This window comes from Telmatherina bonti (assembly GCF_933228915.1).
Source record: "Telmatherina bonti genome assembly, chromosome: 2".
NCBI classification, from domain to species: domain Eukaryota; kingdom Metazoa; phylum Chordata; class Actinopteri; order Atheriniformes; family Telmatherinidae; genus Telmatherina; species Telmatherina bonti.
The window spans coordinates 20542316-20568233 of record NC_136620.1 but is presented as its reverse complement, the minus strand read 5'-3'; the positions used below and the strand labels follow the sequence as shown (position 1 = coordinate 20568233).

Genomic DNA, 25918 nt, shown 5'->3' with positions numbered 1-25918 from the left:
CTTCTCATATAACTTCAAATTTTTACTTTCGGATTCAGAGAAATTCAGGCGGACACACACACACACACACACACGACATGCAGAGTGAAAGAGTTGGGAGTGTTTAAGGAGCAGAAGTAAATGACTGTGGGGAAATGTGGAGAAAAATTGAAATGTAGTATAGTTTGTTCAACTACACAGTGAAACTACACACTGCGAGTTATTTTTTGGAAAAATAAAGAAAGTTGTGATGCTACTAATGAAAATAAATTTAAATTAAATTAAAAGAGCTTTCCTTGCTTCAAAGTCCTCTGCAAGAGGTTAAAATGTGTATGTTTTCCTCAAAATTGTACATTTAAAGTTTTTGTCATGAAGAAAATTGGCCATGAAGAAGACATTTATGGTCTAAAACGTTCTCTTCAAATCACATTGAGGTAATTCTGTTTTAATGGTTTGAACCAGAGCGTCACAGTGAAGGAAAAGCTAAATCATAAAAGGTCCCATGCAAATGGAAGTATTACAATGGCAACTTATTCTGCTTCAAGCTGTCTGTGTTCTTTCAGGCCAGCTCGCTCTCCTGGCTGGTTGCTCTCACGTCTATAGCAGCTCTTGCAGCCAACAGCTCTCTCAGTGTGCTTCTGGGGAGAGCTGCAACTTTTAGCTCGGCCTTACTTTTCCTGTATAATTCCCCACTAGCTTGTGTGTTCGAAAAGTCCCACCCAGCTGGTATTCAGGATTGGTTCCTCCAGTATTTTATGTAGAACTTACAGACCATTACTGTAGGTGGCATTTTGCAGAAATCCTTAGTCACAGTTTTACTTTAGACATATAGCACTGGAAAAAAAAACAACAAACTTGTTTGGATAAAAGTACACACTGCAAAATGTAATCATATAATTTATGTACTTTTTTTTTTTTTTTTTTTTTTTTTTGGTGACAACTGTTATTAGCTCAGCAACTCCTTTTGAAGAATGCCATCAGACTTGCTGACATTTGGGATAATTGCTTCCTGTTTCAAACTATCATGGTACCTGGGGGTCAGAGGCCTTGGTCAATCTCAGCTGTTGCACTCTGGGTTTCAGAGAATGCCACCTGGTCCTTAGATCATAGTGATCCAGCCCATTATCGTCCTCAAACAATACGCTTGTTCACCTTTTTGCGTTCTTCAACATGCTGTAGCCAGCAGAAGCCTTTTCACCAGCTGTTGAGCTTTCTTCAACACTTTATTGAAAGCTGTTTTTTTAAGGGACACAGACTATGCTTACATATATATATATATATATATATATATATATATATATATATATATATATATATATATATATATATATATATATATATATATATATATATATATATATATGTACATATGTATATATATATATACATATATATATATATATATATATATATATATATATATATATATATATATATATATATATATACATATATACATATATATATATATATATACATATATAAATATATATACATATACATATATATATATATACATATATATATATACATATATATATATATATATATATATATATATATATATATATATATATATATATATATATATATATATATATATATATATATATATATATATTTTTTTTTTTTTTTTAAGAGTCTGTTGTCAGCTTCCCATTAGTGAACACATTTTAACTGACCATGAAAAAAAGCCCAACACCAAACACCAGCAACATCTCCATCTCATAATTACAGTATTCTTATTACTATAGAAATCCTGGATCTCCTTTTAAAGTTGCTATCAGTTAAAATTAACCAGCCTTAATCGCTCCTGATTGCATTCCTGCACTGGTCAGCCCCCTCCTCCATTTTTTTACTGATCTGATCATTTAAGTACATGCTAGCATAATTGAGGTCTCTTCTTTGATTAGATTTGCACCAGCTTTTAACAAAACTAATCCAATAAGGTCCATTGTAGCAAGAGCAAGGGGATGACATCGCTCCTGGTTAGCTTCAAAATCAACCACGTCCAGCAATTAGAGGCTGCAACAATGAATAAACTGGACTAATAAACCAAAACAACTCTGTATTTTAAAGCTTATTTATTTTTACTTACTTTTTGTTTGTACAGACTTTTTAGAATTAGTATTTTAATAGGATCCAATTTGCTTTTATTGAGCAGAATTAAGGCAGCTGTCTTCTCCTTCATAGAACAACCAAAGATATTGTCTCAGTTCTACATTAAGTGCCACAGAGCCTTGAGGCATGTAGAGATTTTACACTGTAACAGCGACATCATGGCCTCTGCAGAGCCGACCCAACAGGACTTGGAAAAAAGCTGCTCGGGAGGGCATGGAGGTGTCGGCTTTCCCTGTGTCCTTTGGTGACACCTGCCCATCTATAATCACAGTTGGACTAAACCTCTTTCTGACCTGTGCCTGCATGTCACAGGCTCAATTTCCTAATCTTCTCCTTTGTTCTGTGTCACCCCCAATTAGTCATGTACTAAGAGTCACCCATAGGGATGTGTGGTGTGGATGTAGGGGAAACATCCCTGTGTGTGAATACATTAATTATTTTTAAGTGCTGGGCCCATTTTTGCATCTAAGAAGTTAATTACAACAATGGAGCGTACATGTGAGTTGGTGCTTAAATGATTAGCCTACATAACAGAGAATTACTCAGCAACTGTTTTGATGATTGGTTTGTTTTCACACTTTTGAAGCCAAAAAGGACCAAAATTCAGATCAAGCACTAGAAATACAATAATACAATTAAAATTTGCATTCTTATTTGCTGTGGTTTTACAATTTCCTTATGATGATTAGCATTTAAGGAATGGTTATTTAGTAGACTGAAATAGTTGCATGAAAACGCAAGCACACATTTAAAAACGCCAACATTGTGATTAGGCTATGTCCATAGACTCTATATAAAAAGATGAACGTAGCCTCCGTGACCACACCCGTAGGTTTCTGAAGAGCTGAATTAAAACTCGGTGGGTGGTTCCAAACATCACCATCTTGGTAGAGGCATGCGTGTCGTCTCACCCGGAAAATACAAATATGGGCAAAGAGGTGGAGCTGAGAGGGGGGCTGTGAGCGTCATGGTGAATGATTGACATTGAGCGAACTCAGAGCTTTCTGTAGAGCTTACCGAGCTAACCCGGAGATAAGAGGAGCTAACCAGCTAACAGAAGTAAGTGGGCTAAAGCTAAGTCACATTGTTAACCAGCTAAAAACCACGGTTGTTCTACGTTCTTCTGACTTGAAGCGGGAGATTGGGTACCTGTCAATCAAAAGGACACGCCTTTAAATATACCAAACTTCGAGATTAAATTACTTTTAAAGGGGCGAGTGAGAAAAAAAATTCACTCCCCCCACAGTTGTCATGAAGGTAAACCTGACCTATAAAGCAAACATGGATTTTTGAACCAAGCTGTAAACATGTTTATTTCAGCTGTGAAGTTGGCCTTTTTAACATGGGAGTCTATGGGGATTTGCTCTGTTTTGGAGCCAGCCCTAGTGGATGAAGGGGGAACTGCAGTTTTATACACTTTCGCATTGGCTTCACTTTTAACCGCCGGAGGCTCCATCCATCTTTCATATAAGGTCTATGGCTATGTCTCATTAATTCAGTGAGGTGAATGTCTAGATTAAGAATGGGAAGAGTTTTGTTTGAGTTAAGACTTTTCTCTCCCTCTGTTGTGTTTGCAGAAACACTGTTCTATTCTTAACAATAGGATTTCACTATAATTAGATCTAAACATGTTGGAGCTCACCTGGTCAAGCTGTGACTAATCTTGAAATACTGGTGTAGTTCTCTCGGTTTACAATTATCCGAATAAAAAACAAATAATGTTTAGAGAGAAAGATGTTGATAACAGAAAAAGAGTAAAAAGGATTTTGGATGCAGTCCTAAATGGTGAATGTACATGAAATGAAAAGCAGTTTATCGTGCTTTCAGGATTTTTTTTTTTGCAGTGCCTTTCTGATGTTGATGTACTAAAGATGTGGAGTAACTCAATCTGAATTTATGGGTTAGTAAACACAGAGCACACTAAGACATGTACCACCTGATCTGGACTCTGTTTACAGGCAGTCGTCGACAGGAGCTGATATACAGAGCGATAAAAACAATTTGATTTACAGGAAAAAGAACAATGTATTCAGTAGACCAGGCACACTTAACAACTGGAGTAGCTCTGAAATGGTCACGTGCCAACTTTACGTGTTTGTATTCGAGAGGACAAACATCCTCAGTGTGTGTTTGTGACATCTTTTGGATGAAGCTGGAAAATGCTTGGCTGTCTTTCAAATGCTGCATCACTTGCAGATAACAGATTCCCAATGTTGCTTCCAGTTTGCTGTTATCGGTATCCATTTAAATATGTAATCAAAAAAGTATGGTATGTGCGCCTTGCGCAAGAAAAAAAAAAAGAAATCACAAACGAAAAAGATTTATCATCAAGGTGCAATTAATTTAACCTGTGGAGTCTTATTCAATAATTAATATCTGCTGGCATTTGACCCTGTATGCCATACAGTAAACACCATGTCTCATAACTATGTATGAGATCTTGTAGTCAACTAATATATGGCTGGAGGGCCTAGAGACAAGCTCTTGGTCTTAATAAATCAGCTATATCTAATGAACCACCTAATTGTGATTTACAGCCTGCAAGCCTGGTGTTGCGTTGGAGAGGAGTGAGAGTATGGATGATGAGAGAAGCCTCATCTGGTGGCAGCTGCAAAAGAAGAGGGAACACTGCTTTATTAAAAACACTGCTCCCTTCTAGCAAGTCTAAAATACTTGCACGAGTCTCATGGGAACTTTGTCCATGTACAACAGTCAATGCAAAAGAAACCAAGCAGCAGGACGAATAAAGTTACACACAGAAAACAAACAGAGTAAGCAGATTTACCATTTCTAGGTTCTTCTACTTTATAAGTTGTGATGATTAGCTTTTTTCCCCAAATCAGATGTTGATGTCTTAACTTGTGCTTAAGGCACTTTTTTTAAAATTTGTTTTCTGTTCCCTGCTAAAAAGCATTGATCCAGCTGCTTCTTTGTCCTCAAGATTCTACCAACACTGATCATTGAGAGCAGCAAACGTAAAGGCTGTCTGTGTGAACTTGTCATGCTTGACATTAGTGTTATTGGGCTGAACAACCCCACTTAAGTCTGAGAGTTTGCACTGATTCTAGGACTTAATTCCATATGAATAACAGCTGCTGTGACTGGCTAGATTAACACCCTACATAGGTTGAAGTGAGGCCTTGTGCGTCACGAACAATGCATATTCTCTGTAGGACAATGGATACCTTGTGCAGCATGGAGCGCCTCTGACCCCTCCAACACACACACACATGCACCCAGACATACACACACCTCTCAACACTCAAGGCTGTGACTGTACATATGCACACTGTACATGTTTTCACATCCCTGGGCTTGGGTTTATGTCCAGATCCCAGAGAAAAGCCTGTTTTTTCTCTCTGTGTGTGTGTGAGTGTGTGTCTCTTCATCTCCCTTTGCTGGTGTGTTTAGTGTACATAGAGTGCTTGGCTATGGTATCAGATACTTTTTATTGACTCACATACAAGTGTTTCAGATCACACAGCCTGTTTCCCATGACACTCAAGTACACCCAAACACACTTTTCCACACTTTGCAACGTGTGGCTTCAGACAGACCAGGGGACACTCTGCAGGAAGGATTAGTTTGGATTGCGGCAGCTTTACATGCCGGGGGACACTGACATGCCTCAAACCACCAAGCAAGACAACTGCTCCTGCAGAGGAGGCGTTTCTGTGGTGCTCAGGAGGTTCAGCAGTTCCCCTCACTCTAATCTCCACAACCGGATCAAGCTTGGAAAAACCTTGATAATTTAAACACATCAGAAAGCTCAATGCCGCAGAGTTCGGTCTTACTTGACAGAAGATGCAGAAGATTACAGTTGGGTACCACTGCTAATCTCCTGAATTTGATTTGATTTTGAGTTATTTACAGATATTAATGTCACATCACTGATTTTTCAAGACTGTTAAAGACCTTCTCAGATAAGTCTTTTTATTCAACACCAAATCAATTTACATGGTCATTAAAAGTCAGATATTTGGATAAATGTAAAAATCTGATCTACATGCACTTCTGAAATATGATATTTGATCATTCGTGTTCACGTTTACTGGTTAGCCTTTTATTCAGATTTAAAACCAGCTGTACTAAAAAAAAAGAAAAACAAGTCAGGCCAGAGAAAGTGAAACTTTTGAAATATCCTGACGGAGAGTGTTTTATTCAGCCGAGTTTCTCTAAACATTGTTAAAATTCTGATCCGAGATAACTTGACGTTATTAAAACCTAAAAAGAATGCTGGATCAATTTTAAACTGTAATATGAGTCAGACATGACTACAATGACTGTAGATCCTGCTTCTTTAGATGTGTGTTTTCCCATGGTAGGCGTGACTCTCGGCTTAGGCAGGAAAACTACTTCGGCTGCTTCTCCATGGAACGAGAGTGACTCCATCTTCACCCCCATTGGAGGGTTTTAAGGAACTCGTATTTTTGTCTGATGTTCAGCTAGATGATGTGTTTTTGACACACTTCTTCCACTGGCAGAAGTGTGATCACCTGTGTGTACACGCATATGTGTAAGTGTGTGGCATCAGGGCTCTGCAAAGCTCCGTGGACACAGAGGGCAGCTCTGACATGCCGTCATGTAAATCAGATAAATAACTTCAGACTGTTTAGTTTTTATTCTGCTGTTGTGAGAGCTAATAAATTGCTAAATAGTTTACAGGTGAGTGTAATCCAATTATTATTGGAAAAATCCTGAATTTGGCATTGTCTCCGTGAGAGGAGCTGATTCTGGATGGAGGCCAAACGGCCAACCAACCAACTGTTCATGCAGAGCATCAGTACGTCATGCAGCACTGTTGTCTGTTGTCACCAGGAACGGAAACATAAAAAAAAGATTACTTAATTCTATGAATTGATATTAGACTAAATAAATTCTATTTAATTCAAAGTGATTAATTAAGTTTTTAACCTAGTTCTACTTAAGATAACTGAATAAATACTATTACAGATGACTTACTGATCATAAAAATTCTTTATCTAACGCTCTGTAAAACCATTTGGGCAAAAGTTTCTCATAAACTTTGAATATATTGAAAATACACACACATTACCATCATCTTCACCCTTTCTCCTGACAGGCAGAGTTATATACTGCCATTATGTGTACAAATTGAACATCTGTACACATTTCACATTCATGACGGTCAATAATTAAATAAAATTATGTTGTCTCTTGGCTAACCAAAAGTAGCTGGCCTCTGAATAATGGAGTCACTTCATGCTAATAAAGCTGAGAAAATCCTCAAAGCTCCTTCGCAGATAGGGAACAAAGCTCATTGTCAGAGGATCGACAGGCAACTGGGATTACAACAGGGGCATGCAGTGAAATGGCTTGTCAACCCTAATCTGGGATTAGCGGGCATTCACGCCTCCCGGGTGCTCTAAAAGCCACCTGTTTGGATGCAGCCGCAGATGATGTTAAACTGCAGAGCTTCTTGTTTGATCATAAGTCTTCATGTTTGCATTAAAGTTTGAAAAGGAGCCCATTATGGCACAATCTGTCGCTGAGAAGACAGTTGTGCTTTCAGATTTTCCTGTTTTTTTGTGAGTCTGGATCTTGTTTTCTGGGTGTTTACACTAGTTTACATTAAATACCTTGTTTTATATACTATCTTTAGGGGTTGAAGTGACTTTCTCCTAAATAAACATTAAATATTGAGTTTCTATGATGATATTGCTGTTCAAGAACTGATCTGCAACATAATTCTTAGGCTGTTTCTCTAAGTGCTTCCAACTCCTCTGTGTCATAATGTCGTCTCAGTTTAACGTTCACTGCATCATAAATGGATAGGATGGGAAGGACAAATGCAGTAAATCAGTAAACATGGTCATTTGATGATTGTTCTCAGCTTTTTGGTGAGACCCCTTGAGTTCCGTAATGACTTCCTGAAGCTCCCTTTTCCCCACCGTCGGCCTCAGGGCTGATGCGGTCAGTCATGTGTGAGGGCAGCTGTCATTCCGCAACAAGCTTCTGTGTCAACGTTCTGCCGACATCACCCCGAAAAAACACTTTACTGCCAATGACACTTAAAATGTAACCCTCTAAAAAATGAACCGACATCCATCAGATAAGCTGCTTAATTTATTTAAAGTAATAAACAATTGTTTTTGCCTTTTTTAGATATCTTTTCAGGCACATTTTCTTTGCTCAAATTCTGACTGTTGGTTTTTTTTTTTTAAAATTTTTTTTAAAATCTTAAGTCAGAGACAGTTAAAGACTTTATTCCTTGTAGGAAGGTTATTCATAGTTTCATCCATATTATTAAGATAATAGGATTTCCCCTTGTTTACAGCCTCTGACAACTAACCTCTGACAGCAAAACAGGCTTAAAACTTGTGTAATAAGCTTATTTGTGCATCGTGTGGAGTTATGTTTATCCCTAAAGAGGTAAAAGGAAACTGGTGGCTTTAGGTGAGAGGACAGCAGACCTCCGGAGCTTCATCAGATTGGGCCTACAAACACTGCATTATCTCCTGTTACATGTTTGTGGCCACATTTGCTTTAAGGTGACATGGATCAGAAGGAGGGAGAAAGGGGAAGGGGGGGAGGGCATGGAGTAGAAGAGGGGAAAATAGCTGAGTACACTGTTCTGGTTGCTAAAAACATTTAAATTCCTGACAAATTTCTAAGTTTTTAAAGGTTTTAAATTCTGCTTTGTGCTTTTGTGCTACATGCACAGAAATACAGAAATGTATGTGTCACTAATAATTTGTTCAGTTGCAAAAGAAATGTTTGTGTTTTTCCAGGATATGTGTCTTGGTCTTTCTCTGGTCTAACTGATAGTTTTCATTATGAAAAAATGTACCTTGTAGTGCCGATGATAGAACTAGCACAGTGAATCCATACAAATGATTACCTCTTAAAAATACTTTTATCTGCCTTTATGAAATTGAATTTAATTTACTTTGATCTGTGGAATGATAAGAGTGTCACAGAAAAGAATAAATATGGAAAATAATTAGGAAATAAATTAGAAATAATATCAGCAAATGGATAAAACATTAAATTATAACATACATTTAAATATAAATAAATAAATACTTTAATACAATTTTTTTAAAATTTGTTTTTACATAATTTATTTCTTAGATATTTATCTATTTATTTTTATAATTATTTCCTTATCTATTTCCTGATTCTTTTCTCTTTTCTGTCTTTTCTGTCAAACATGAGCTTATGGGCAGACTTGCTCGTCCATATTAAGAAGTTGATCCCGGTACAAAATATGACAGCTTACAGTGTTCTGAGGCAATAAGATTTCAGCATGAGTAGATACACCAGTACTGTAATGGACTCACCCTTAATTTAACTCTAATCATCTACTACTTTCTGTTTCTGAAATTACTTTAGGCAAAAGTAAATCACTTAAATGTTATTAACATTAAACCGATAACAACTCCTTCAAGATTTTAGTTCAACCTTCATTGTGATTCTTAAAAAATATTCAGATCCAGATCTGCACCCGTGAAATTTCTATTCAGAATTTATGTTTTTCTTTTCTTTTCTTTTCTGGATTCTGGTTGTGTATCAGAGAGTCTTGCATTTGGAGAACAGTATATCTAAATTACTTGCATCTTTTTTGTTGTACTTTTCAAACTTTGGTTTTGCACAATATTAAGCACCGTAACCCCTTACAACTGGCAATTTATCATTATATTCTAATATTTATTTGGCTATTTATTTTACACCCTTTGTTCTGTCTCTCATATGATTTGTCAATGTGATTTAGTGGCATTTTGTCATGATAAAAAAAGCTCTCAGCTGATCATTGCATGCAGATGCAATAAATTTTGTACTTACTATTATTGTTCTGTGCAACAACATTATCTGTTGCTCTGCCTCATAATCCTGCTTCTTTACATAGGCTTTTCCTTGAAATCATCTTTAGTATGTCATCTTAAATATGACCAGAACATGGCACATACTCTGGGAAGTGGAAGGAAGCTGGGTTTTTATGGATAAAAATGTTGTAAAACTTGTAAAAATTTACATGGTATACAATCAAACAACAATAATTAATTGATACACATAACTGGAGTGTACATAAGCAGGATGCATAGATGTGCTGGGACTGACTGTGCGTTCATAACTGCATGCATTCATTAGCTGTGGAATTTTACGAGCCACAGGCGCAACAGAGTGCTTTCTTCAAAAGTCAGGCAAAAATCTTCAACAAGGTGTTATAGGTATAATGTGAATGACATATAAACAATTGCATGGCTTCCTTTTACTCTTAAAAAACTTCAGAAACAAGTAATGGCAGATTAAATTAATAGTTAAATAAATAAAGTGTTAGTACAGGGATCCCCAGCTCTGCTCCTCAAGGTTCATTGTCATGTATATACTGTACTTTTTACTGTATGTTTCCCGGCTTCAATACACCTGACTCAGATTAAAAGCTCATTAGCAGACATGTGCAGAGCTGGTCAGAGATCTATTCAGTTTGATACTGGTGTGTTGGAGTAGGAAAACATTCAATACCTTCAGGATAATGGGATTGAGAACTAGGGTTGGATATCACTGGGTTACTCCAGTGAGTAGCAGGAGTAGTATTACTAGTAGTACTAGTTGTAGTAGGAGGGGACACAGTCTCCTCATGCCGAAATCCTATTGCCCAATGCAGATTGGATGCAATGAAATACCAAATTACCAAAAATACCAAAAACCAAAGTTCACAAACAGGCTTGTGTCAAGAAATACATGAAATACTTTACCACACAGTAGAGGCCCGTCATGGTGAAATCACACTTTTGCTGAAAATAAAAATCTTCTCTGACCTTTTTATTTTTTGCAAAGAAATATAAACCACTTTGTTACTCTACAGAATGTGCACTTTGGTTATAAAGTCTGCCAACCTTTATCTTTGCACAGCTTTTTCTTATCATATAATCTGTTATATGGTTTGTGATCTGAACATAGTATTCCCTCATAGCACTTCATGAACAATGACAACCAGCAATTTGCTCATCATTTCCCTTCACACTGTGTAGGACCCCTGACAGACACTTCATCTTCCATCTGCAAACTAATGAACAATGTTATTAGTTACCAAAGAAAAGTAATCTAATTGCGTGTTTTTTGAGCGTCTCATCCAAACTGGGTTTGGACATCTCAGTTCATACATTTCTCGGAAACAGTCAAGTAGTTTTGTGCCTAAACCAAACGTAGGTTATGGCAAAATATGAGCAAGTTAGAAGCTAAATATAAAATAAATAACATATAAAAGACGGTAAAATATAAATCAATGGAAAAAGTTCTTTATGTCTGAATCAAACCAGATTTACTTGGTTAAGATGCTTTTTTTTTTTTTTTTTTTTTTCTTTTTCATTTTATCTTAATTTTCTCTGTTGAGTAAAAGAAACCACGACTGTATGTCCCCAAAATATTTTCTCTTGCTGTTATTAGAACGTAATTACAGAGGGTTTTTTTTTCCTTTTTTTTTCCATTTTTAAAAATTGTATTTCTGTGAAATCATGTAAAATATGTTCAGTGTATTTACACAACAACAACAGGGGCTGATTCTTTGTGTTTTAATGATTACACATCTAAGCCCATGATTTGTGTGAGCAGATTTAGTCTCTCTCCATGCCGGCATATTAAAAGACATTTGATTATGAGACAAAATATTCATGACTTCTGAGTGGTATGAGCAGGAGGAAGCAGACAAACAGTTCCTTTTGAGCCACCGTATGTTGACTTTGGTCTTCAGTGGTTTTCTCTGTATCGTTGCCATGAAGTAGATAAATGTATATGTGTACTGAATTTGTGTTAGCTATGGGTGTGTTCATGTGCCAGGAAAAATAACAAGCACAAGGGCGGGTGTTGGTCAGTACGGCAACTTCTGGATTTCTGGGGGTCTGTGGTTTCAGCTCGGCATCTCGGAGGCACAGAACTCGAACACAGAGACCCCAGAGCACAGTGGCGACTGTTTATGCCCACTGTACAAACGACACATTCATCTTTTTTCTTTACTGTTCCATCATTGCTTTAATTGATATTTTCCATCAGCAGGACTAATGCTTCAGGAATTCCTCTGATGAAGGAAGAAAATTCTTTAATTACTACATTTTTCAGAGTTGGGATAATTCATACATTTTGAGAATGATTCTTTACATCTTCTACTGTGGAATGTGTTTATTTGGTAGGTTTAGAAATTTTGTAGACTAAAATGGTTTTATCACCTTTAGTTATTCTATTACCAATCTTATAAATATTTTCTAATCAGCACAAAATCTGATTGTGCTTCTAATAATGTATATTCATAGATAAGTGTAATATTCTCTAACCTAATGATAAAATAATAATAGTGTTTTCTGAATTTTTTTTTTTTTTTTTGTCATACTGGTTTTGTAGCCAATCAGCACCATCTCCCAACTGAATCTAATGATCTTCTGCTGCTGACCTATTGATGGTCTTGTTGGTATTGCCAAGCTGCGAACCAACTTTTATGAATTGTATGATCAGCGGTGGTGACTGCTGGGTGATGTGGCTGGTCAGTCTCATCAGAAAATGAATAAACATATATTCTCATGTCAACGCCCATCCCCATGGCTAAAACAATGTAGTTGTGACAGTAACTGTGGCACATGAATAGTAAAACATGCAAGGTGTAGCTATACATGTTTCTGTCCCCGTCTAACCTTTACCAATCCTTACCAACACGATCCCATGACACATCCTAAGATATTTTGTACAGGTTTGTACAATTGTTCAAAAGTGTAACTTTTCTCTCCCTTATATCTCCACAGTCTGCGGAGAATTGGTCATTATTTTCCCATCTAATTTCAACACTGAAAAGCACATGGTTAAATTTTACTGGCTATATGATTAACAGACTGACTATGGTTTCCATCACATCACATGATGCTATTTGACACTATCATAAAAAAATAACAGTCATCCCTCACAATTATTTAAGTTGATGGTGAAATGACTAAACTTTGGATGTGGAAAATGTCCCTGACCTGTAAATTTTGGTGAGATTCAGCTGCCCAAACCTAACCCTCTGTAGCAAGAACATATGAAGGCACCTGTAAAAAAAACGATTGGTGTGAAAGTTATGTATGAGTCCTGAACTTGTTGCAAAAAGGTCAGTGGGTTACCACCTGCCATCTGAACCATTGTGGCATGGAGTGTAAAAAAAGGTCAAGTAGAAACACTTGGAGATACAAAACATCAATTTGCTGAGAAACAAATCCTTAAGGTGCATGTGTGTGTTGGAAGGAGAGGAAGGAAAAATAGTAACTACAATCTTTTAACCTTGATTCTTCAACTGCAGAATCTTGTAATGTGAACCAATGGAGTTATATCCTCTTATGAGATCAGTCTGGATGTTGGCACCATTACAGTTTTCAGTAAACATTTGTTTGTCCTCGTAGAAATAATGTAGTATTAAAACTAAGGCTGCAGTGATTTGTCGACAAAGTTGTCAACATCAACAATGAAAATTCATCGACGCAAAATTTCATTGTCCCGTTGCGTTATAAACACTCATAACAGCTTTGCTAAAAAAAACCACTGCGCCAGGCAACCTAACGGCTTTTCAGACAGTATAAGAACTCTAAACACCAAGCAAATGACGCAAAGCACCACAGGAAGTGCTGGGGGCAGCATTGTCATTTTGTGCAGCATCTCTGTTTTAACAACAAGGAACAAGCTGACGGAAACTATATCCAAAGTCTGGGGATATTTTACGCTAAACAAAGTGTCAAAAAGGTGAAATGTGCCGTCTGCTACGCAGAGTTGGCATTCCACAGCAGCACGACAGTCATGCATGAGAAATGAAACGAAAGCACCCCGGAGTCATGCTTTTTAGCATTCCAGATGGCAAAGTTACATTACAGAGTATTGATGTGCTGTTGTTACCTCTGCCAAAGAGGTTATGGTTTTACCGGCGTTTATCTGTTTTTTTTGTGTTCAAGATGAATCAAAAAGTTATGGATAGATTTTCATTAAATTGAAAAGGAAGAAGTGATTTAATTTTGGTGGTGATCCAGATCACCATTTGGATTCAGGAATTTTTTCAAGGATTCTGGCCCGTGTTTAGCCTACTGTACAGAACAGGCTTTTTCAAGATGTAAATAATACTTTCAATGCAATTCTACAAAAATTAAAATAATTTTGTTTTCCTTTTGAGGCAAATTCTGTCCAGCTTGGATATGACACTATAGCTAAGTTTGAATGTTTCAAAGTAAATTAGTAGCAAGCTGTTAAGCTTAAATTTAATATTAAACTGGTTCAGGAGTCATTCTTTTAACTTACTAAAGGACATTATGTTGGGACTGACTGGGAATCAGGGTGACATTCACATGATGCAAATGAAAAGAGTGGGGTAAAACATACTGGAGTCTGTAAAAAGAGCTGGGTCAACTGGAAGCACAGATGGTAGGCGTGACAGAAATAATCGTGACTAATCGACTGATCTAAAAAATTATTTACAGATTAGTCGACTATTAAAATAATCCTTAGTTGCAGCCCTGATTAAAACACTATTCAAAGGCTTTCTTTGCAATATTTTCTTACATTGACTTTATTTACAAAGTAAGTAAGAAACATTCAGTTGTAGCTCGACTGAAAGCCGCGTTTTGCCTGTGAAAACCTTTTTATTTTTACAGAGGTATATACATAGAGCTTTTCAGTGCAACACACCAATGGCAATACAATAGGTTCTGTTTACCCGAGAAAGGTGGAAAGATTTGACGGTGACAGTTGATTGATGTTAGCTACTTATGTGACTTGACAGTCGTGTGCAGCATCCGCCCTCTGCTCACCTCCCTTTATTGTTCCCCTCATGTCACGTAAAGGTCAGAAAATACCTGCAGCCGCCTGTAACAAGCCGCTGTAGTTCTGAAACAGATTAACACGGCAAAATGGGCTTGATTTTGGGGGTGACTGGCAGTGCTACTGGAGTTTTTCTATTTTGGGAAAAAGAGGCAGGACAGGGAATCTCTGGGAGAAAACAGGGCAGCATGTGTGTGTTCACATTCCAAATGTCTGACCTATGACAGTGCCCTCTGTTTGGAGCGCTGTGTGATGACCTAATGAGAGCCCAGACAGACCCAAGATTTAGATGTGAGGAAAGTTATTCACATACAAGACTGATTCTTCTCTTTTCCCTCTATTTATTTATCCAGGGAATTTAACTGTACACACTTATCTTTAGAGCAACGCCCGGCTACTCACTCACACCCTAGTTGTTCTCTCTTTTCCATTTGGTGTAACCTCCAGATAATGTGTTATGTTAAACTTATGTGAAGTTTACACTAGATGTTCTTAATGTTACAAACGCGACATGTACCAAAACCCCCGTTATGGCAGATGCTGTGGTGCCCTTTCAGTTGGTTGTGCACCTATAAGCGCTTGTATCTTGTATCATGTTGTGCAACTACAGGAAGATTGTAAATGTTGCAAACGAAAGAATTACACCAGAAATTCAGAGATCAGTATGCATTTTATATTTCCTGCATGATATGTTCTTATGTTCCTGATATGTGGTGACGTTTTCACAAGTTATTCTTTGTGATGAATACTGCCGTGATCCTTATGCACAGATATATTATGTATAGTCATGGCACTGTGTTGACGTCACAGTTTACTGGTGCAAAGAACAACGAGGCTTTCAAAGTCATTCTTGATCTTGTTTCTTCCCCGTCTGGATTGAAATGTTCTTACCCCAGAGCTTAGCTGGTATCATCACACATAGAGGCAATCACTACCAGGAAGTTTTGGATGTTTTTGCAAGATTGCAGTTGATAATGTCATCTTTCTCTGGTATTCAACTTGTGTTGCTATACTGTTGCTACCTGCTAATACAGAGGCCCTGTGTGTTCCCCCCCAGAAAACTTCAGTTTCACCTTATTTTCACCTTATTTTCTCGCTGGGACAGTCCAAAGACAAACAATTCTAAAGAAAGTCCTCATTTTCTTTTCTCCCCCCTTTTTTCTGTCCTGTTGTTTTCTCTCTCCTTTTCTCTTTGCTGTTTCCCACTTCCTTAGTTCTATCCAGCTGGGACGGCTGGAGATTTTACACCCAATTGGTTGAGTTGGAGGCCTTTGTCGGAGTCCTTCTCTCACTCTACAAGTGGCAGAAGGGACCTGGGCTGTGAATAGCGCTTTGTGTACTGTTTTTCTAAGAGGGGGCCCTCTTTCTCCCACTCTCATCTGTCACAGGTCCCTCTCCGTCCACGCTCCACAATGCCTGATTGTTTTTGCCAAGTCGCCAGGTTCCAGGCCAGATCCGAACAATGCTCTCCTGCCAAATTCCGACCCTGGTTTTCGTTTTTCTTTCACTCACAAAAGGGATTCTAAGTTACTGTCCATATTTTTGAAGGGAGACTTAGCTAGCTGTCTACGATCAACACTTTGTTTGTTGAGTGTGTCTCTGCGATGAAGGCTGCAAATATTTCCTACAGCGACAGACGAAGGAAGAGAACTTGCATGAAAATGCTCAAAGAGAACAGTAAGTAATGCCTGAGCGTACCTCTGCTGTGATTATTAGTGACAGGAGTTATAAAATGAGCATTCAACTTAGATTTTATCATGTAGCTGTTGCTTGTAGGATAACCTTACTGATTTCTGGCTCATAAAAACTCCTGTAAATTACATAAGAATGAAAAATGAAAGCTCCTCCCTTGTCAGTCTTTCCTGTTTAGTTATCAAACAGACAATTTCCGCAGTGTTAATTTCCCTGGAACATCGTAGGCAAAACCACTGCTTTCAGTGGAGAAATGTTGGGGTTTTTCTTGATGTTTTTCTTGAGAGCTTCGGGGTAATGTGAATGAAATGAAATTTGTCTTTCAGGTGTCAAAGTCTCATGTCTGTTTCCTGCGAATGTCACTCCATAGCCAAACTAATATGTCTATCCGTCTCGTTGGGGGGAGGTTATTCAAGCTGCTACAATCGATGAGTGTCTTCCTTCGTCTCAGTGGGGACACAGTTAACATTGTTACATGTAAGATTTGTGGTCAGAAAAGCCCCGGCTGAAGTTATGACATTTTCCAGCTCAAGCTTTTGATTGACCAAACTTTTTTTTTAAAACATTTTTTCTGCAATGTGTGATTACATAAACAAAGGACTCATATGAATAGTATTTATTCCGGTTTTCTTTTTTTTTTTTTAAAATTAAATTATGCAGCACACTGCTTTCCTGCCACATCCAGTCACAAAGGCCTTGCAGCATGCTTTATCAACAAAATATGCCGATGCATGATGAAACCCTATCAGTGGCAGCAGGTTAATAGGCTGGGCATTCCTGACCATATGAGACACCAGTTCCAAGAAACTAAGACTCAACTTGTCCCATAAAGACAGCAGCAGCAATATTGTCAGCTAAATATAGGCTCTCTTCTGTCGTCTCCTTCCTTGGCTCCCCCACTGCCTACCCATCTATCCAATGTGGTGGTGATCATGGATTAGGGATTTCCTGATTGTCTGGGGTCTTACAGTTGTAAATGCCCACACTGCTTCAAATAACACCAACCTCTTCATTTCAGGACATCAAGTCAGTCTGAGTGAATTTGATACTATTAGCAAGTCATGAAGTTTGATACAAGTTGAGGTTTAAAAATGCTTAAAACAATTAGATGTCACCAAAAACAGACACCTTTGGGAGTGGATGTTGAAAAATAAGAATACTATGAGAGAAGAATGAAATAGAGAAAAGTACATTTGAGTCAAACCTAGCCATAATTTATTAGTAGACTTTGTACAAAATATGCAAGTTTTAATCAAATTTAGAATTTTTTCTTAAAATACAGGTTTGAGTTTACAAACTTCTGAGAGAAGAAATATGTACTTTTCCTTGTTTATTAGATTTTTTTCTTTTACCAACAAAGAACTAATTACACTGACAGGACAACACTGTTTAAAAAAAAAAAAAAGAGGTCAAGGTGTCATGAGTAGTAAAATAGCAGATTTAAAAAGGAATTTTAAAAAGGAGTATGCTCACTAAAATAAGCAGAATACTTTCTGATTGCCAGTAACTGCAAAGTTATGTGATGCAGGGTCGACTTTCCCCACTGCACTCAAAGGCAAAACGTTTTTTTTTTCTTTTTTTAATGATTTATTCTCATGATGTTTTTGCACGATATTGTCTATTAATGGTTCTGTAACATTTCAGGTCAGAGTTGAGAAAGTTTCTCTTTTCGTGGCACGACACTGCGAGCCTCTGATTTAACCTGCGTTACAAAGACACTGGATGCTGCATTCCAGCAGCGGCAGTAAAAAGTGACATTGATGGAACATTGCAGCCCTCTGAGCCCCTAAACAGCAGTCAGACCTGGAGTGGGATTTAAAATCTTTCACACATAACGTACACGTTTATTTAGTCCTGATCAGCGAACACAGGCCTTATTAACCCTCCTTTACCTCCCCACACATGCAGAGCGATATCCAGCTCATTCCACTTTAATGTAGGGTCAAACTTATGTTTGAGGGCACCCAGGAGGCTACATATTTTAGACAGACAGTCTGCTGTGATTTACTATATGCTAGCATCGAAGCGGCAATCTGCTTAGCCTCACAGAAGTTTGTGTGTGTGTGTGTGTGTGTGTGTGTGTGGAGAGATGGGTGGTACTGTTTTTAGCAATCAAACCAAAAACAGATACACTCGGATGCCTTTTTTTATGCATGCGTTATCAATTATCACTTTGTTTGTGCTTGTATTCTTATGGACATTTTATGTTTGTGAGTGTGTATTAATCTGAATTTGCCACGTAGGGTTGGAAAGTAAAATAAGCTATATTCAGGGCTATGGCGAAGTTGCTTGAGAGGAATTTAAGGAATCATAAAGTAGATATTTGTCTTATAAATGTCAGCCTGAAGTTTACATTTGAAAAAATGAAATTCCTTCACTTGAAGTCATTAGCTCTGTGTTGCTTTTTTAACACCTCCAAGGTGATGAGAGGCCTTGTCGCTGCTTCATAAACAAATAGATTTTCCCTGTGTATGCGTGTTTGAGTGCGAGTAAAAAAATCAGCGCGGAAGCAGCAAGTTGCTCGAAATAAGTGCATGTGTAAATGCCAAAAATATGACATATACTTTAAATTGCTCATGTGTGTGAACTTAACTGTAATTACATCTCATGCCTTCATGTCTCTGCATTTTAAATAAACTTGCGGCTCTGAATTATGTATTCAAATGTTTGGTTGTAAAATCTGCAAGTGTTTATTATGTGCTGTAGCTTCTATGTGCAGCGATTGCTGTAAACAAAAACCTGAATGTTATCACAGAGAAAACTGTTGTATTTGTAAGCAATATACTCAGATTAACCAGCATTCAAACACCGGGAACGACAGGTTGAAAATATCAGAATATATAGAAAAATTTATACAGGGAGTGTCAGAAATGATAAATTTGTAAATTTGTACATCAAAAGATATGAAATAAATGAACACATGAAGCATGGAAGGATATACGGTACATTAAAATGTACTTGTGGTGTGACTACATTTTTATGTAGAATCTTTGATTTGCTTTAGAAACAAAGGTGGTGTTGATGTGTTGAGAGTGTCTCGTACCCACAGGGGTTCATTTTAACAACAGTGTCTCAATCTGAGGGTCTGATTGGCTGCTCCTCATGTGTTACTTCTGTTTGTGTTCATCAACACTGGAATTCACTGAAAAAAAAAAAACTTCTTCTGACTTGTCTTTCGCAGAGTGATGTCTTCCATGCAAGCAACACCTCCTTTTCACCCACCGTCTGAACAGGCGGAAGTGATAGATCAAGACAACACAGCCTGGGCTGGCGATGAGCGAGACGACCCCAAAGAAACGGCGTCGCCCTCTTCCCAAGATCCGCCCCACCTTGACGAGCTTCAGCCGGCCAGAGAGAAACCAGCAGATGCCGAGTGGGAGAACGTCGGCCCTGCTGCGATGGTGAGAAGTGAATTACACACAGAGGAGAGAGAAATCAGCCATATCTTATCTTGAGATATGCTGCTATAACTCAAATCTATAAAACAAATGTAGTTGCTGTGTGTACACAGTGTACACACTTGGGCCACGCAACTCATAAAACACTCATGAAATACAGTACATGCAGAAGCACAGAGGGTGAGCAAATTCTCATGCATAATGATGATAGTGCAGCTTTGAGTGCACACACACACACTTTTAAATTCATGTGCACACAATCCCATTCAGTGCGAACATACACACACACACACAACAGTAGTTGTGTCTGGGCTGTTTGCTACAGGCAGTGCTGCAGGCACCCCGGTGAGGATCCTCCTCAGGAGAGGGTTATACCCCTGGCTTCTTCTCATCTCGACAGTGTGTTTTCAGGTGTTTGTGTGTGTGTGTTGAGTTACTTGGCTTTCTCTTCTGTTGGACCCTTATGGATGAAGCAGGTTTGACTTGAACATCTGAGATCATGGAAATTTTTGGAAGAGTTTTTCATTTGTATTTTCACCGTAACAAAGCACACCCCATGCTTCCCAAGAAAGAAAATAACAAAGCGTTGTGGTGTATGTCAGATGTTACCAAAGTGTAAGAATGTATGTATTCTTCGGTCATTTCAGAAATGTCATGTACTAATCGAGAGTTATAACTTATTATAACCCCCTTTTTAATGACACCTTTTGGTAAATAAAAATAACTGAGTGCTACCAGATTTAGCAAAGTGTCAAGGCATCGTGACAGGTTAGGATGGGATGCACTAGAAAAGAAAAATATTTATCCCCAATTATGATTATTTCCCTTAACAAATAGTTATTGTCTTAACATAATGTAATGTAGTGTTAATGTAATTTCGAGGCACTAGATGATCAAATTAAAAACACTGTGATTAAACATTCACATTGGGATCAGCTTTCACTGGCAGTAGAAAAAGAAATGAACCAATTGGAACTCAATCTTGAGACATTCACCTTTATGTGTTTTACTAAACTACAAAGTTTCTCCCTGCTGAATCTGGTAACTTTCAGACTGTCCACTAAAGGTGTAATTCTTAAATCTTGGAAAATAAATGCTTCTATTTTTTGTTTTGCAAAAAGCATGAAGTCCTTGCAGTTGGAAGCTATGGTAAGCTTCATTTACGATGCTCAGCACCTTGTTGTCAGCACATTTTATTTATTTTATAAAAAAATACATTACACCCATCAGGGAAATATTTGGAAAATACATCCAAATGAACCAATCTCATCTTTTGTCCTACTCCCACCTGATCAAAGCTGTGGCAAAAACAAAACTTAACTGTGTTGCACAATTTGAAGAGCATTTTGAGAGTGCAGACCCACTTCAGTAAAGTAAATCGTTCAGATTTTAGTTTCGCGCTTCAGAATAATTTACAAATTCAAACAAATTTTCCTGGGCGGGCATCGCGCCATCAGGTCTTCCTTCCACCAGTCTGCTTGTTTAAGTCCTTGTGCACAGACTTAAAAAAAGAACAAAACAAGACATTCACCTGAACTATCCATGAGTGACACACAATCTCCCAATCCTCATTATAGAGGCATCTCCTGCTTAAAGACAAAGTGCACTACAAGGCCTCCTGGAGCCATTTCAAGGACATCTAAAGATCCTGCTGTTCACCAAAGCCCCTTGTCTTTGAAACATAAGCCTTCCAAAGTTCTTGGAGATCCCCCCGCTCTGTAAAGGGGTGGAGAAAGCATCCAGAAATAGCGCCGGTGTTAGGACACCTGTGCTAAAGTGTCTGTTGTGTGGGACAATGTGGTCATCTTGAAGGGCTTATCTTTATGATAAATATAGACTCCTTGTGCCTGTTGGTTAACTCATAACTCAACAGAGCAAACAGCAGCACAAGAGTTCCAGTCATGCAACGCAGAATACAAAAATCCATCAAAGCAACATTTTATATCATTAACAATTTTAAAGTCCCGTACTGACAGAGACAAGAATGTATCTGCAGTCTAAAGAAAAAAATGTCTAACAAGGATAATGTCTCAGATATCCACTTGAGGTGAGCATGTGGATTAGTAGTACTTGAGTATTTCTGTGTGTGAATGCAATCCCCTTTTTCTTGTGTTGTAGTATTGTTTTATTTTTCATATAATATCACGTTTGCATTTAGCATGTTTAACTGGGTAACAGTTTCACACCACAGTGGGCAATATACAACTGACCAAAGCAGGAGAGGTAAAGGTAGAGAACTGCTGCGTCCATGACGACAGACAGATCAAATGCTGTCATCATCACCTTCTGTCTGTAGCAACGGGCAATCCTTGACTTTACATTTGGAGTGGTACGCCAGTCAGTTGTATCAGCCTAAAGCACAGCTAAGCAAGCATCAGATAAATCCATGAAAAAGTACAGTTGAGACATAAAGGATGACAGAAGACATAAAATAGAATTTTTCAGCCATTATGCAAATTCAGCGATTTTTTAGTACATAATTTCTTTGTAAAACCTAATCCTTTTAATTTCCTTCTCAGGAAAATAAGAGCAGTAAAGGCTGCTCAGTCTACTCCTACCGGACAAACTCTACCTCTCCGACCAAGCCAGAGGAGTGTTCCAGGGATCGTGCAGACCCAATGATCGGCCTCACCTTTGGGACACCAGAACGGCGCAAGGGAAGCCTGGCAGACGTGGTGGACACACTGAAACAGAAGAAGCTCGTAGAGCTTACCAAGACAGAACAAGATGGTGAGTGAAAAGCCTCAGCTCATCATGTTTGAGTGTGTGTGTGTGTGTGTGTGTGAGTGTGGCTTGTTTCATCCACTCTTCTCAGCCTTACCGTTAGGAGCTGGAGGCCGTACACTGTGGCCACTCTTCAACTCGACAGTGTCGCTTGTTGTTAATTGGAGGACAACTTTATTAGATCCAAGAAAAATAGCTCTGTGTGGGTTGGACAGCGATGCATTTTTGGCTTCATCCGAAGGGCTTTCAGGAAGATTTATTTGCTTACACAGTTTAGAAAAATCCTATCGCCCTGTGACGGAGCATATCGCCTTTCAGTCTGTTTGGAAACCATCAAGTTATGGAAATTTGATTAATATTTTCAAGGAAATACTGCAGTTACAAGTCAAGTGCTAAAGGATGGGAGTTAGATAATTTAAACAACATACAGAGGAAGGAATCATAGAGTTTTAACTTCATAGTAAAGAAAAGAGCTGAAGGTCTTCTATTAGATCACCACGTTGCCTCATATTTTCTTGTTTTCCCCTCTCATAAACTAAGAACAATTTTCCAGAACCTGGCTATTTTGTTTTTTCTTTCCTCTTCAGAGGATCTTTGAACATCTGAAATTACAACTGACATATTCTTTGCTCGTTAGATCACAATATCAATCAGTGAAAACACAGGTTTCTCTTTCTCTCCTGCGCCTCTGATCTGTTGCAGATTAGTTGCTCCCAGCATGCCTCGGCATGCCGCCTTCCCTCCCCAAAGCCAGCCCCATCTAAAACCTTCTGACACCCCTCTTTTACTATTATGTGCAGATAGTAATCGCAATATCAGAGGAGCGCTTGATCTCGCTCATTTAGAGGTTTTACTTTGTTATTGATACAGTAAAGTGGGTTTGAATGGGACAGCCAGAGGCACAATACAGCACACAGTGTTGAGTTGAAAGACTTGTAGCTCGTCCTCTTATCTGCAGCACGGAATAAGGTGTGCAGATGTGTGTGTGTGTTTTACAGCTGTGACATCTTCTTGTCAAGTCAAAGCAGAAATGAGCGGAAGTAAATCTAGAAGACGACTTTAAGCTTGTTGCGTTTTTGTTTTTTTTTCTTTTGGCCAAACTATTTGCTCTAATCCAACCAGATAGGACTACCAATAACAAGGTTAAGTGGAAACAGATTTAAATGGGATTAAACACGATTTGTGAACAAAGTTTTGCGTTTACTGCATGTCTTTGTTGATAATACATTAAGAAAACATTTAGAAAAAAAGTTAAGATTTTTTTTTCTCTCAGTTATTAAATTATTTATCCCCCTTTGGAAAAGTTTTTCATGCATTTGCTGAATTTGATGCTTTTCGATCTCTGAAAAGTTCATCTTATTAAAAAAAAAAAAAATCTCCTTTTCGCTTTAATTTTGCACAAAAATCAAATGAAATTCCTGCACAATTTTCCTCCCCTTTGAAGCTCTATATTGAATTGGGCTCTTCCTTTGCTAATTAGCGTAGCTTCTCTTCCCCAAGGGCTAACGAGACATATTGAACGAGCTGCAAACACTTAGAGAAAAACAAACGAGCTAAGTGTGTGCAATGTAACCAGGCACACTGAATCGCACAGCGTTCGCATGAATGGGGCCTTGTAAGTGTTCATGTGGATTGCTGCCACCTTGAATGCACACTGTTAAAATGTCTTTTATGCAGCGCTGCTGTCATGCATTTCTTGTTGCGTTTAACATAACCCAACATATGCAGATTGACAGGCGCACGGCCGCTTTTTCACTTAATGAGCTTAGTCAAAATTAGATGAGGTGATCAATAGGCGGCTGATGCTGAAGGCTTCATTAAGTGAGCTCCTCTTCTGTGGCTTTTCAGAACAAACCCACTTTCCTTCCCCGATTTGTTAATTTGTTGAATACTCCTTCTTGGTTTAATTAAGTCTTTCTCTTCTTTATCATTCCTCTATTGTTCCATATCTTATTTCTCACCTGATGAGAGAATCTTTCTCTTGCTTCATCCTTCATTTGAAGGATCTTTTCAAATCAGATTTTTATGGACTCCCTCTTAAACAGGTGACCTTGCACACATCCTAAATTAAAGCTTTGTTAGGTGTTACTGGTAAAGGGAAAGATTTTCAAAAGGATTTGACTTTTTTGTCTCTCCTTTTGTTTTACTAAAAGAATGTTTCCGGCACAAGAGTGCAAGGCCGACCTAATAATGCTTCTGTGGTTTGACAGGAAACAAAGATCAAACAGAAGGTTCCTCACTTTAGTTTAGTTTTATTCTCTAACCCCTGACTCTTCAGCATTCTGCATTTGATTATACTATATCCTAAAATGGAGTTTGTTCAGAATATACTGATTGTAGCAGAATTATTCATCCGAAGTCAGTTGACAAGCATTAAAACCTGGATGTTTCGACCCCGTGCTTCATCCTCAGTCTCTTTAGTCAGCTGAGCTCTCCCAGGTTTGATTTACCATATGATTAAACAGAACAGACTCTATTAACCACTGAGCCCTTACTTAGCCCAACAGGACTGATCTCTCAGTGCACTGTAGCCTCAAGCTAAACAGAGGAAGGTTTTGCTGTGAGCCTTCGAGCTACGTTCACCCCCTGTCGGCACGCTGTTAGCAGCCTGCTGCTCCGAGGAGCCCTAAGTGCCTGTGACAGTTCTAATGAATAGACATGGCCTCGCTTTACAAGAGTGGAAGTTTTTTTTTTTTTTCCTCTCCTTTCTCTTTCAGCTTTTAAAAGCTTTATCGAGAACTCTTTAAGACTGTGTCAGGTACCTGTGTTACCACATTGGCGGCTTCTGAAAATATCTCCCTTTCACCCAAACTTGCACAACGTGCAAGCCAAAATGGTGATGGAGAAGGTGAAGGCCCAACGTTTTCTTGACAATTTTTGCATTGATGCTGAACCTCACCGGTGTTGCGTGAAGATTTAAACACAAAGGCGTGTTGCATACAAAAGGCTTTCTCTGTGCTGTTAAAGCACTTAGCGCTTATTAGACTGATAAGGTGGCTGCTGAATAAAAGTTTCAAGGCCTGGAAAGGGGAACATCAGAGGAAAAAAAGTGTGAGGCCAGGAGTCGTGGTGGAATGGAGATGCTTCTCCACTTTGTGCCATTTTGCAACTAAAACTAAGCAATCGAAACAAAAGCAGAGAAATAAACCAAACAATAACCTGTGTCCCATCATCAGTAATTAGCGCAAATTCACCTTGTTTCCTGAAACCTTCTGCAC

At 38.2% G+C, this 25918-nt stretch overlaps 1 protein-coding gene across 2 annotated transcripts in view; it reads left to right on the top strand.

The window, feature by feature from the left end:
• Positions 1 to 25918, top strand: part of LOC306767872 (transcription factor SOX-6-like) — a 106768-nt gene that overhangs the window by 21121 nt on the left and 59729 nt on the right. For both annotated transcript variants that reach the window (XM_079256021.1, XM_079256020.1), the window contains 2 exons: positions 19760 to 19979; positions 22496 to 22706. In XM_079256021.1, coding sequence (XP_079112147.1) covers positions 19764 to 19979; positions 22496 to 22706 — 427 coding nt within the window. In that variant the 5' untranslated portion in view covers positions 19760 to 19763. The remainder of the gene's footprint in view (positions 1 to 19759; positions 19980 to 22495; positions 22707 to 25918) is intronic.